The sequence below is a fragment of the Cibotium barometz genome, chromosome 19, assembly GCF_041138505.1.
Source record: "Cibotium barometz isolate CiBa-2024 chromosome 19, ASM4113850v1, whole genome shotgun sequence".
Taxonomy (NCBI): domain Eukaryota; kingdom Viridiplantae; phylum Streptophyta; class Polypodiopsida; order Cyatheales; family Cibotiaceae; genus Cibotium; species Cibotium barometz.
In genome coordinates, this window is record NC_141064.1 from 45359280 (window position 1) to 45373415 (window position 14136).

At 39.6% G+C, this 14136-nt stretch overlaps 1 protein-coding gene across 1 annotated transcript; it reads left to right on the forward strand.

The window, feature by feature from the left end:
- The first annotated feature begins 1862 nt into the window (after positions 1 to 1862).
- LOC147628658 (cyclin-dependent kinases regulatory subunit 2-like) lies at positions 1863 to 4005 on the forward strand. The gene is made up of 4 exons (XM_086813868.1): positions 1863 to 2102; positions 3055 to 3115; positions 3288 to 3479; positions 3572 to 4005. Exons 1-3 carry the CDS (start codon positions 2050 to 2052, stop codon positions 3471 to 3473), a joined length of 300 nt encoding a protein of 99 aa, XP_086669994.1. The 5' UTR covers positions 1863 to 2049; the 3' UTR covers positions 3474 to 3479; positions 3572 to 4005.
- Positions 4006 to 14136: the final 10131 nt, after the last annotated feature.

Below are 14136 nucleotides of genomic sequence, written 5' to 3' on the forward strand. Positions count from 1 at the left end.
TTACGCATTAAAAAGAGAGTTGGCATTGGCTTTTTGTGATTTGAGAGACGGCGAGGCCCACTACTTTTTAAGATGGGGAACAAAAGACAACTAGGCGTACATTTGGGGGTGGGGCGTCGACCATCTTGGCTAGTCATGAACTCACGTGCAATAATGTGTGATCATTACCAAAAATCAAGATTTGGGTGAACGATAACCTCCTATTCATGCGAAGAGGTGTCACATGACATCTAGTGTTCCTTTATATAGTGTCACCGCTTAGAAGTTTAGGCCTAGGGATATAATGTTAATGAACTTATATCATTAGTATCACCACTTAGAAGTTTAGCCTAGGGATATAATGTCAATGACCTTATATCATTACTCCAAGATAATCATCCATCCAAGTGTGGCAAAGTGTTTTAGTGAATTGGAAACACATCTTTTGGCTAAAGACACCCTAAAAATAGGCACGACGTTGAGAACGAAAAAAATGCTTATGATGACTTTGGAGAATAGTTGGGAAGGACTTCAAATGAATGGAAATATAATGGGGATGAGTTTTTACTAAGGAATTAATGGATAAAAGTTTAGGATAATTTAGAATATTGGAGATGGAATTGAGCTTAAGGGGGACTATTAAGATGTCAAGCTCTACATGAGCTGACACTCATGACGTGCTTGGGTGATTGTTCCACCTCTACACCATTGGCACGTTTGGCAGCTAATATGACAGATATGATTCTACAACTGGACTACACCTACCTAGTCCAACCGAGTTATGGCATACTTATCTTGCCAGCTCACCTATAGCATGTTCACATTATGGATTGCCTGTATATTGTACTTTAGTACTTATATTGGTTTTCAGTTATCTTTTGTAAACCTCTTTTGAGAGCAACAAGGAGAAGAAGATTTTAGCCTTTCATCTTTGTGTGTGTCTTATCCATTGTTGTGTGAGTGTGTCTGTGCTTGCAAGAGCTCAAGCTCTTTCTCCTCCCCCAATATTTTCATAGAAGAATGAAGTGTAATGTGAACAAAGAGAGAATAAGATGTGAATAAAGAGAGTAAGATGTGGAGAGTGCTAACGAAAAAGTCTAAGATGTGAATTCATTGCAAACCATGCCTTCTCAATCTATCCACACCAAGAAATTTCTTCCCTTGAGATCTTTCCACTCATTCGTCAACAACTCATTCTCTCAAGCTTCAAGTTGAAGCTCAACTAGCCCCACCATAGGCTTCTAGATGGAATCGTTGCTTTAGTTTACTCCACAAAAAGCTGTGGAGGTAGCCCATTACTGAGCATCACCAGCCTTCGTTTGTGGGCATTTCATCCGTCAAATACACCCAAATTTATTTAAGAACAGTAAAAAAATAACAAGGAGCTACCAAAATGTGTTCTACATTTAATTAAATATTTTTTTTGTTTTTGTTTTTCGAGCCAAGGTCAAAACATAGCATAGGATGTTGCCAATTCTACACAACACAGGATGATACCAATTCTAAGGTTTTTATTTAGTAATTTTGAACGTGTTCGAGAGGATAAGCACAAAGATGTTGGTGCCCATGCCCTTCTATTTTTGGGAGGCTAATCTCTTATAAAAGGGCTCAAAGGCTCAGTCTTCCTTGTGCAGAGAGAGAGAGAGAGTGCCGCCAGAGCCGTGCCCAGGGGGTCTCGAACCCACGCACCCTCACAGACACACACACACCGGAACCACCCGGCTACAGCTCTTTTGGCATAACACAAAATGTTTTCAGAATTTGTAATGAAATCGGACCTTGCAAGGTGGGTCCCTCTCCAATCACTGCTTGCCACCTCGGTTGCAGCACGTTACAAATTACAATATGATTCAAAATGAAATGAAACGAATCAACCTACGAAATGAAACGAAAGGCAATGCGGTCCGTTTGTAAAGTTTGAATCGCGACTGATTTTCCCACTTTTTTGTTCTGCGCTCTCCTTCGACACAGAAATTAGGGTTAGGGTTCTCCTCTCGCCTGTGCAGACCTCTTTATCGTCCTCCAGCAACAGGTTTTTGCTCTTACCGACCCCTTCATCGCCATCTAGCCATGCCTCAGATCCAGTACTCCGATAAGTATTTTGACGATGTCTACGAATACAGGTGCGTGTGCGGGCCTGCTTGCTGGGGGGGGGGGTTGTCTGTTTTATGTCTAATCTCTGCATATCCATGAATACTTGCAACTCTCGCTCCCCTGTTAATGGCTTTCTTAAATTGGATCTGAGGTAGCGCTATAATCAAGATCTGAGGTAGCGCTATAATCAAGATCTGTTAAGTTCGATTTTTCCATTACACAGTTAGGGGTTCTCGGCTAGAGTTTCTTTTGCGATGTTAGGGTTCCCATTACACTATTTCTGTTCGGATAACGTGCCGAGATTACGGTTACAGGGTGTTCCTTCCAGCATATGAAACTTGTTGTCATTGCTTTGTTAGAGTTTTGATTTTTCCTTTAAAATTTTCGCGTTTCTACGTTGTCCCCGTAGTGCAGGCTTTTCATTCTATCGAGATTGCCGTATTCGAGATGGCTTTCATCTCAGCTTAATATGGTTTTCAGAGAGCTACAATAAGAAAATGAATAGAAACAGGGGAAAATGTTGTGAAGTGGAGGAGAAGCGTAGGATGGATCACCCCCGCGGCCGCTCTGTTGGACACAGTTTCACTCTGCATAGGCGCGGATCTACTAATGGAAAGAAATGGCGTAGGGTGGATCATTTATACTGGGAAATGAAAACAGAAATCAAGACTTGAAAGACATTGTATTTTCATGCTTTTGGTTAGGAAACGGCCGTTTTTTGTTACTATGATTTGTCTCATATGTCGATGTGTCTGTCTTTGATATCGAGGATCTTATTGCCCATGTGCATATGAATATATGAAAGTGAATGCAGGGCAGTTGTGAATGCATGCACATGGGTATCATGTGCATACATATGTATTCTGTACGTATATTTGGATGTTTATGTGCGTACATATGTATTCTGTGCGTATATGTGAATGTTTATGCATGAATGCATTAACATGTTTGATTCTAATGCGTATCTTTTAATTGCTTCAGGCATGTGGTCTTGACCCCTGAAATCACCAAATTGCTTCCCAAGAATCGTCTATTATCAGAGGTATGGTGATCCAGACGAGTTTAATAAGTGTCACTGTGTGTATTATTTCAGGTTTCTTGTTTCTTTTTGCCCTAGGTATGCAGTCCCATTAGAAATTGTAAATTCTTCAAGTTCATCCCATACAGTATCTAAATTCTTGTATCCCTTTTTCTATACGTGTGCCAATTCAAAGAGTGAATGGCGTGCTCTTGGAGTTCAGCAGTCTCGTGGATGGGTGCATTATGCCGTTCACAGGCCAGAACCTCACATCATGCTTTTCAGGCGCCCCCTGAATTATCAGCAAAATCAGCAGCAAGCAATGGCCAATCCTTCTCAGGCACAAGCTCAAGCTTCTCAGCCAGTGGGAATGAAGGCTTGATTATGTGTAAGTAGCAGTATAGCCACCCTCTGTTCTTTTAAAGATCTTGCAGTGTCGTATTGCTCGAGTTAGTAATTTTGATTGTTTCATGCTTGCAGGCAGTCATGTTCATTGGCTTGCATTTTGTGAACCCTACGGCAGCACCTTGTAAAAGGTTTTTGAACATTCCACAACGCTTGGAAAACCATTGAGTTGATGGTTGTAGATCTCTTATCTACATACTAAAGTTAGTTCCCATGCTAGTAGCTACCTTTTGTTCTCCTTTCAGAAATCACATTTGCCATGGACATACTACAAGTGGTATTGACAGTGCTCTTGGGGATTCTCATGAATGATGTATAGGTAGTTTAACATCACTTTTGACCTTGCATTTTGGGTTTTGTGAGTGCTTGATGGCATTGACACAGATGCTGGCATTTAATCTTTTTGAGTATTGCTGGGGTTCTATTGGAAGGTATCATGAATTTGGATGCTTGTAGGGGTTCTATGTATTTTCTTTTGGGTTATACGAATCTGTTTGTTATTGTCTTCATATATGTAATCGATTCTGCCTATTCCAGTTCTTCATGGGAGTCATTATGATTCTGCTTGCGTTTGGGTTGTTTGATTCCTTGTTCTGGTTCTCATGCATGTCTTGGATCTGCTTTTGGATTATACGAGATATTGTTGGGTCCTGATTATGAATCTGTATTTGGGTTGAATGAGTGAGTGCTTGTTGGGGTCCTCAGTTATGTGATTGATTGTTGGGATTGTCATGTCATTAATCTTCCTTTGAGTGCTTGTTGGGTTTCCCTCACCATGTTTCTGCAAGTTGTGGTTTTGTTGGATGTCAATATGATTCTCCTTGTTGTTATTCTGGGAACCTGCTCTTTGAAACTTGAGTGCCTTCAAGTGCCTTCAAAAGTTTGCGGCTTGTGTTGGACGGTCTAACAACTCTATGACCGGCATCTTCTTGATGCTCATGAGTTGTACAATGGTTTCCCTCGTTGATCGTGAGCCTAAAAAATAAGTCGTTTAGTAAGGTAGCTCCTCAAAAATATCTCATCAGACGAGGACAAATTTTACTGTTCTCACGTATGAAAATTGCAAATAAAATTCACTTGGACTCCGAATTCAAGTGGATTTTTATAAAGCGTGCAGATTGCTTACGTTTTTTGACAGGAGAAAAGAGCGACGGAGAGAGTGCCTCCTTTGCTAGAGTAAAGAAAAAAAGCCACTATCCAATATGGCCCACTCCCCATCCCCAAAGCTACGCTTAGTTGTTCTCTTTCGTTCTCGGCGACCATGGCCCTCTCTCAAATCACAAAAAGCGAAGGCCAACTCTCTTCTCCTTTTAATTCGTGAATTTGTCAGTTAGTAAAGTGTTGAAAAATGTTGTTGAAATATACAAGTGAATAGAGTGTGCAAAAACAAGCCGTTAGCAAGAGGTTGTAAAAAAGAATCTATAAATGTAAGAGTTTATGAAAAAGTGAGAAGAATCTATTAAGAGAGAATAAAAGGTAACATGAAAAGATTTAAGAAGTGTGGAGATATTTTGGGAGAAGTAAAGATAATAAAGCAAAAGAAGTGGAATGAATCAAAAAGAAATCAGTGGGATTAGATATTCATTGGTTTAATGAGAATTTGTTGGTTTTTGATTATCTATGTTTACATTAAGTTATTAATTATTTATTTATTAATTATATCTTAATATTATTTAATTTTTGTTAATTATATTAACTCTAGTATTTGATTTGTCATAGTTTATCACATTGTTATAATTTTAATATAGTATCAAAGCTTAGTTCAGAATCTATCAAGTTTATAAGTCTATTATTTAATTAATTAAGATTAGTAGATGATTATAAAATAATCATTTTATTAGTTATTTTCAAGTAGTCTACTGTATCTCTAGTTAGTGAAGAAGTTTGATCTTCTTTCAAGAGCAACATCAGCTCAAGTCATAGCTCATCACATTGCTGTAATTTTAACATGGTATGAGAGCTTAGCTTAGAATCCATCAAGTTTTTGAGCCCATTATCTAACTAATTAGGATTAGTAGATGATTAGAAAAAAATCACTTTTTTTTTAGTTATTTTCAAGTAGCGCACTGTACTCCCAGCCAGTAGAGGGGCTTGATCTCCCTCCAGGAGCAACATTAGCTCAAGCCACTTTAGGCATACATAGCTAACTCACTTGTGCTCTAGCCCATCAAATCAGTGCAGCAAACTGCCTACTAGAGCTCCAGATTTTTGCTAATTTGCAAGCGTCGTTTTTCTGAGGAGATATTGAAATATCTGTTTTATCACATGCAATGGGTCTAATTCCTCTTGGCCCTAGGGGTTTTCAAGGGTGCTCTACAAGCTGGTGAAGTCAGAATTTGATTTGATCAAGTCTACAGTGAGATCCAAGCTCTTTATCAAATTTGCAGGTGACTTTGGTAAAACAGAGATTAAGCATTCAATGTTTGGTCAAATCTTGTGTTTCTTGGCTTAATCCTCTACTAGACTAATTGCTATTGATGGCCTTGAAAGCATTTGAGCTCATTTGAACTCTAAGGCCTTAGATCTGGGCTCCTCGCATACTTTTTCTATTGCACACAAAACAGAGGATTAATTTGTTAATCAGTATTGATCACTATTTTTTGGTGCAATTGAGGGTTCAAATTAACCATTAGGTATTTGATATAGATCCGTATAACTTCAGATTGCAATTCGGAGATGGTTTGATACTTCAACCATTCCATACAAATTGGTTACCCTTGATTTAATGTAATTTCTGGTAAAATTATGCTGATAAATTTGTTGTAATCATCATTTTGCATTTAACCCTTGGTTAATGCCTACAAATTACACTCAAATTCAAGATTATTCGCAGTCAGAGTTACATTTAGAAATGTGCATAAGAATGAATGCTATATGCATTATGTATTGGACACATTACATCAGTGTAAAAATGGGACCAGACACTGCCCTTGTCCAGAATAAGGCAAGAGGTAAGACCTCTCGCATAGATTTGGGTTTGTATTAGATAATGACACAAGATAAACATCAAAAGCCCAAAAGAACTGTTAACAAAACATTAAAACATGTTGCTCACATCATGGAGCAAGGAGTGACGGTCGAGCTCATGGACCCAGCCATGAAAGAAGAAGAACATCTCTTTCCAAGAGGAAGATCCACACCAAGAAGAAAAGCTAGAGGAAGCATTGAAGGAATACATGGACGCGTGAAGAGAAGCTGCCACAACAAGAAGACTGGAAGAAGAGGAAGACATGGACGCGTAAAGAGAAGTTGCCCCCACCACAAGAAGATTGAAGACAAGAGAAGATGTGAGGCTCCAAGAAGTGAGGAGCCATATGAAAATCTTTGAGAGAGAAATCCCACAACCCAATGTAACTTGCCGCCCCAACAGAGTAAAACCACCTTCTGAGCCACCGATGATGTAGGCCATGTGGTAGATATATGTGTGAGCACTTTAGTCAAGGTCACGGGCAGAGAATTTGCTGGTTTTTAATTATCCATGTCTACATTAAGCTATCGGTTAATTACTCATTAATCACGTCTTAATTATCATCTAATCTCTTTGTTAATGATGTTGATTCTAGCATTTGATCCACCATAGCTCATCACATTGTTGTAATTTTTACATGGTATCAGAGCCTAGCCTAGAATCCATCAAGTTTATGAGCCCATTATCTAACTAATTAGGATTAGTAGATGATTAGAAAATAATCACTTTTTTTAAGTTATTTTCAAGTAGCCCACTGTACTCCCAGCTAGTGGAGGGGCTTGATGTCGCTCCAGGAGCAACATTAGCTCAAGCCACTTTAGGTATATATAGCTAACTCACTTGTGCTCCAGCCCATCAAATCAGCGCAGCAAACCGCCTACCAGAGCTCCAGATTTTTGCTAATTTGCAGGCGTCGTTTTTCTGAGGAGAAATTGAAATATCTGTTTCATCACATGCAATGGGTCTAATTCCTCTTGGCCCTAGGGGTTTTCAAGGGTGCTCCACAAGCTGGTGAAGTCAGAATTTGATTTGATCAAGTCTACAGTGAGATCCAAGCTCTTCATCAAATCTGCAGGTTACTTTGGTAAAACAAAGATTAAGCATTCAATGTTTGGTCAAATCTTGTGTTTCTTGGCTTAATCCTCTACTAGACTAATTGCTATTGATGGCCTTGAAAGCATTTGAGCTTATTTGCACTCTAAGGCCTTAGATCTAGGCTCCTCGCATACTCTATTTTTTGCACACAAAACAAAGGATTAATTTGTTAATCAGTGATTAATCAGTGCTAATCATTATTTTTTGGTGCAATTGAGGGTTCAAATTAACCATTAGGCATTTGATACAGATCCCTATAACTTCGAATTACAATTCGGAGATGGTTGGATACTCCAATCATTCCATACAAATTGGTTACCCTTGATTTAATGTAATTTCTAGTAAAATTATGTTGATAAATTTATGGTAATCATCATTTTGCATTTAACCCTTGGTTAATGCCTGCAAATCACACTCAAATTCAAGATTATTCACAGCCAGAGTTGCATTTGGGAATGTGCATAAGAATGAATGCTACATGCATTATGTATTGGGCACATTACATCAGTGTAAAAATGGGATCAGACATTGCCCTTGTCCAGAATAAGGCAAGAGGTAAGACCTCCCGCGTAGATTTGGGTTTGCATTGCATAATGACACAAGATAAGCATTAAAAATCCAAAAGAACTATTAACAAAACATTAAAACATGTTGCACACATCATGGAGCAAGAAGTGACGGTCAAGCTCATGGCCCCAGCCATGAAAGAGGAAGAACATCTCTTTCCAACAGGAAGATCCACACCAAGAAGAAAACCTAGAGGAAGCATTGAAGGAAGACATGGACGCGTGAAGAGAACCTGCCACAACAAGAAGACTGGAAGAAGAGGAAGACATGGATGCGTGAAGAGAAGCTGCCACGATAAGAAGACTGAAGACAAGAGAAGATGTGAGGCTCCAACAAGTGAGGAGCCATGTGAAAATCTCTGAGAGAGTGAGAGAGAGAAACCCCACAACCCAATGTAACCTGTCGCAACAACAGAGTAAAACGACGTTCTGAGCCACCGATGATGTAGGCCATGTGGTAGATATATGTGTGAGCACTTTAGTCAACGTCACGAGCACTTGTAGTAACCTTGGACACATAGAGAGAGAGAGGGAGGGAGTGTCAAGGACTATGAGTTTAGGGACTTGAGGCACTGGTCGCAGACTATCAATATGCTTCCAACACATACTCAAATCTGCTTCCAACACATAACCTCAAAAAACTTACAAGTAAGGGGGTTAGAGGCTGTAAAGGAGAATCTGTAAATGTGAGACAACCTGTGAAAAGATGAGAAGCATCTACTGGGAGAGAATAAAGGGTAGCACGAGGAGATTTAGGAGGTGTGGAGATATTCTGGGAGAGGTGGAGAGAATCAAGCAAAAGAGGTGGAGTGAATCAAGGAGAAATCAGTGGGATTGGATGCTTGGGTGTAAACTCAATAAATTGAGGCATTGGCCTAATGAGAATTTGCTGGTTTTTTATTATCCATGCCTACATTAAGCTATCAATTAATTGCTTGGATGTAAACTCTATAAATTGAGGCATTGGCCTAATGAGAATTTGTTGGTTTTTGATTATCCATGCCTACATTAGGCTTACTAATCACGTCTTAATTATCATCTAATCTCTTTGTTAATGATATTGATTCTAGCATCCACCATAGCTCATCACATTGCTATAATTTTAACATGGTGTCAGAGCCTAGCCTAGAATCCATCAAGTTTATGAGCCCATTATCTAACTAATTAGAATTAGTACATGATTAAGAAATAATCACTTTTTTATATAGTTATTTTCAAGTAGTCCACTGTACCCCTAGCCAGTGGAGGGGCTTGATCTCCCTCCAGGAGCAACATTAGCTCAAGCCACTTTAGGTATACATAGCCAACTCACTTGTGCTCTAGCCCATCAAATCAGCGTAGCAAACTGCCTACCAGAGCTCCAGATGTTTGCTAATTTGCAGGCGTCGTTTTTCTGAGGAGAAATTGAAATATCTGTTTCATCACATGCAATGGGTCTAATTCCTCTTGGCCCTAGGGGTTTTCAAGGGTGCTCTAAAAGCTGGTGAAGTCAGATTATGATTTAATCAAGTCTATAGTGAGATCCAAGCTCTTCATCAAATCTGCACAGGTGACTTTGGTAAAACAAAGATTAAGCATTCAATGTTTGGTCAAATCTTGTGTTTCTTGGCTTAATCCTCTACTAGACTAATTGCTATTGATGGCCTTGAAAGCATTTGAGATCATTTGAACTCTAAGGCCTTAGATTCGGGCTCCCCATATACTCTATTTTTTGCACACAAAACAGAGGATTAATTTGCTAATCAGTGCTAATCACTATTTTTTGGTACAATTGAGGGTTCAAATTAACCATTAGGTATTTGATACAGATCCCTATAACTTCATATTGCAATTCGGAGAAGGTTTGACATTGTAAGATTCCTCCCCAGCCTATCAAGATGTCCAGCATCTTCCCCTGTAATCAAATCCCTCTTCAAAAATATAAAAGATCTTGTTTCTACCAGTTTTGGCCTAGGAGAGAAAATATTCTAGAGAGAGTATTCAGATTTTAAATATTTTTGGATAGAAAAATATCTCATCTTATTAAAATAAGTTCCCCTGAAACAGAAGTTCAAAAAGATTTTCAGAAGGTGCATTAGAAATTAAGTATAATATGTTCAAGAGGCATTATCCTGAGGGTCAAGATTTTTTTAAAATTTTAAATTAAGGTTCCTATGGACCAATAAGATTCATCCAAATATAGGGAGGAGATAAATAGAAGAATAAAAGGAAAATCTCCCAAAGATGAGTAAATACTCACATAAGATGAAGAGTTGACTAAGGACAAGGTTAATAGTTAAAAAAGAGAGATATTTAGATGAAATGACGCATTTTTTACGCCTCAGTATGGGGAAATTTCCCTCATGAAGGAGGCACCTATTTCACATGTGTGTGAGAGTTTTAAACTCCCAAATAATGAGATATTTTTATCTCTCCTCTCTCCTGTTTCAAATAGATCTAAAAAGTGGACTAAACTGACCCAAAAATGGTCAAAAATTGACCAAACTGATCTGGAAAATTCTAGAATCAGTTGGCTTGGTTAGACGCTCACTTTTTCCTATAAATAGAAGCCTTCCCCTTTGTTGAAACTCAATAGTGTTTTGCACTATTACCTTGCCTCTCCCAAGTGCCAAAACAGTGAATTTTACTCATAATTCTTTAGTTTTTGACCTTCCTGTTGGAATTAGGGTTGCAGGAAAGCACACAAAGCTTGGAGAAGAAGAAGCAAGAATGCACACAACACAAAGTGTATTAGATTGTGTCAATGTACAAAAGATAAGTTAGCCCTAGAGTGATGGGCGTATATACAAGCTGGGGGAAAAAACCTCCTAAAGAGGGAAAAAGTGCCCCGGCGGTCCTAAGTGTGTTCACACACATCACTGCCTATATATATATGGCAACAAATCCCCCCTGGGAGTGATGGTGTGAACGAGAACTGGCACTCATGTATAGGGGAGTGCCATGCCCGAAGTAGATCAGTCCACAAAGGGGAGCAAGTCCAAAGCTTTGCGGAAAGCTTCGAACTTCTCACGAGGAAGCGCCTTTGTGAAAAGATCGGCGAGGTTGTCCTGTGTTGGCACATAAGCCAAGCTGATCTCTCCTGCTGAGAATCTCTCCCTGACATAGTAATAATGCACCTCAATGTGCTTTGTGCGAGCATGAAAACTTGGGTTTCTCGCAACTGCCAATGCACTCTGACTGTCAGTGAAGATAGAGGTGGCAGACTCCTGTCCAACACCCAAGTCAGCCATAAGCCGTCTGAGCCACACACACTCAACCGTAGCTGTGAAAGCTGCCTTGTACTCAGCTTCACAACTAGAAGTGGCCACAGTAGGTTGCTTCTTGCTCAACCAAGATATGCATGAGCTACCGAGCATGAAACAAAAACCACTTGTGGACACTCTTGTGTCATAGCAATCAGCCTAATCTGAGTCCGAAAAAGCATGTAAATCTGGCGACAAACAACGATCCCCCTTTGGGATAAAACAACCCAAGATGTATGGTGCCACTCAAGTAGCGAAAGATGCGTTTAACTGCCTTCCAATGCTGAGACCCTGGGCTATGCATAAACCTGCTCACCTGTGAGACTACAAACTGAATGTCCGGCCTCGTAATGCATACATAAATGAGGCAACCAACAGCTGTCTGATAGAGTGTGACATCAAAGTGATCTCCAGCATCATGAAGACTCAACTTCAAACCTGTCTCCATTGGAGTAGCAATAGGCTTGCAGTCTTCAAGGCCAAATCTCCGCAACAATGTCTCAATATACTTTGTGTGACACAAAGCAATACCTCCATCACACTGCTTAAATTGTATCTCCAAATAATGATGCAAATGCCCCAAATCTGACATCTCAAAAGAGGCATTCAAATCAGCCTTAAAATCAGCAATATGACTCTCATTTGGTCCTATGAGCAGCATGTCATCGACATAGAGAGCAATGATTAGATGTACACCATCCACACGTTTAACATACAAAGTGCTTTCTGTTGGACTATTCTAAAACCCATGTACAGTCAAATATGCATGTATCTTTTCATACCAAGCTCGTGGAGCTTGCTTTACACCATATAAAGCCTTTTTCAACCTGCACACTTTGTTTTCCTGCCCTCTTTGAACAAAACCACGAGGCTGCGATACATACACCTCCTCATGCAAATCTCCATTCAAGAATGCAGTCTTTGAGGTCCAGCTGATGTACATTCCAACCATTATGAGCTGCCAATGCACAAATGCTACGAATGGTAGTCATACGACAAGTGGGAGCAAAGGTCTCATCAAAATCAATGCCCTTTTCTTGAGCATAACCCTTTGCAACAAGTCTAGCCTTATAGCGATCAACACTACCATCTGGCTTTCGTTTCAACTTAAAAACCCACTTACATCCAATGGCCTTTTTACCAATAGGCAAATCACATAAAGACCATGTACCATTCTTCATTATAGCATCATATTCACTTTGCATTGCAGCCAACCAATTTTTTGATTTTTGTGCCTCATCAAATGAAAGAGGTTCTTCCTCTTCACACATACTAGACATAGCCAAAGCATAACAATCTGATGCATAAGAGGCATACTGAAAACCTGAACGAGTACGACTAGATATAGGTGCATCAATTTTACTATCACGCAAGGTTTGCACCAGCCATTTAGGCATACCTCTAGCCTGCTCATTTTCAACCCTATCCTCAAAAATTACATCTTGTAAATCTACATCAGAAATAGGCTGATCTATGATGTCGTTTGAAATCTGCATAGGCTGAATATTTGCCTCATTAGGACTTACATTTGAATTCCCACCTGTAAACAGAGGCAACAATGTATCAAATACATCTCGTGAGCTCACACCTGTCTCTTTGGTACATGATAACAAAGGCTGCATAGCATCTTCCACAAAAACAACATCTTGACTAATCAAGATACGCTTTGACTGCGGATGATACAATCTGTAACCCTTGCTCTCAACACTGTAACAAAAAAAAATGCATTTGACAGCCTTATCATCCAATTTTTTGTGTTGTTGCACAGGCACTAAAGCATAGGCCAAGCAACCAAAGACACGCCAGAAATGCATCAAACTCTTTAGACAAGTACTCCATCGGAACGGAGGGTGCCCACATTACAATTGGATACATTTTCAACCATAAGAAAAAACTGTTTGAAGCACAAAAACACTTCGGACTTTGCCTTCAGTGGATATACCCATGCATGCCTTGAGTAATCATCAATGAAAGTCATGAAGTACAAGTGTTTACCAAATGACGGAGTTTGCATAGGCCCACATACATCACTATGAACAAGTTGCAATTTGCGAGTGGCCCGCACATAACCATCCTTTGGAAATGCAGAACGCTGCATTTTGCCCAAAATACAGCCTTCACAAACATGTTTCAATGGTGCCTCAAGAGGGGGCAATGAAGCAACCATATCAAATTTCTGCAAACGCAGCAAACTAGCAAAGTTCAGATGACCAAAACGAGCATGCCATAGTTTTGCATCTGAAACTGCCTTTTCATCAGAAACTGCATTTGCTGAATCTTCCACACACTTGTCATAAGAATTGAGCCTATACAACCCACGAAACAAGGTGCCAGATGCAATAATCATATCACCAGAAGTCAAATCATGAACAGTACATCTGTCATCCACAAATTTGACTACAAATCCAAGTCTAGCAAGCGCAGAGACAGACAATAGATTCTTCTTTATCCCTGGCACATACAAAGCATCTGAAAGTGTGAAAGCGCTGCCATTTGTAGCAATAAGCATAATTTTACCAATGCCCTTCACTGGGTAAGAAGCATTATTGGCACATGTGACAGTATTCCCATTAGAGACAGCCTCAAGACAAGTGAACATATCACGATGCGAGGTAATGTGCTTTGTAGTACCACTGTCAAAATATCATACATTAGAGTCAACAAACAGAAACTGCCAAACATGCATCATGTACAGATGGGTCATACTGGCAATACACGCTAAACGCCCATTCTGTATCCTGCACAACATTTGTAGAATCTGCATTTGTA

What these genes read in the sequence shown, in the direction of transcription:
- LOC147628658 (XM_086813868.1), top strand. Translation starts at nt 2,050, where the DNA reads ATGCCTCAGATCCAGTACTCCGATAAGTATTTTGACGATGTCTACGAA. An exon ending in GACGATGTCTACGAATACAG is followed by an intron (nt 2,103 to 3,054) that starts GTGCGTGTGCGG and finishes TAATTGCTTCAG; the next exon opens with GCATGTGGTCTTGACCCCTG. An exon ending in AGAATCGTCTATTATCAGAG is followed by an intron (nt 3,116 to 3,287) that starts GTATGGTGATCC and finishes GCCAATTCAAAG; the next exon opens with AGTGAATGGCGTGCTCTTGG.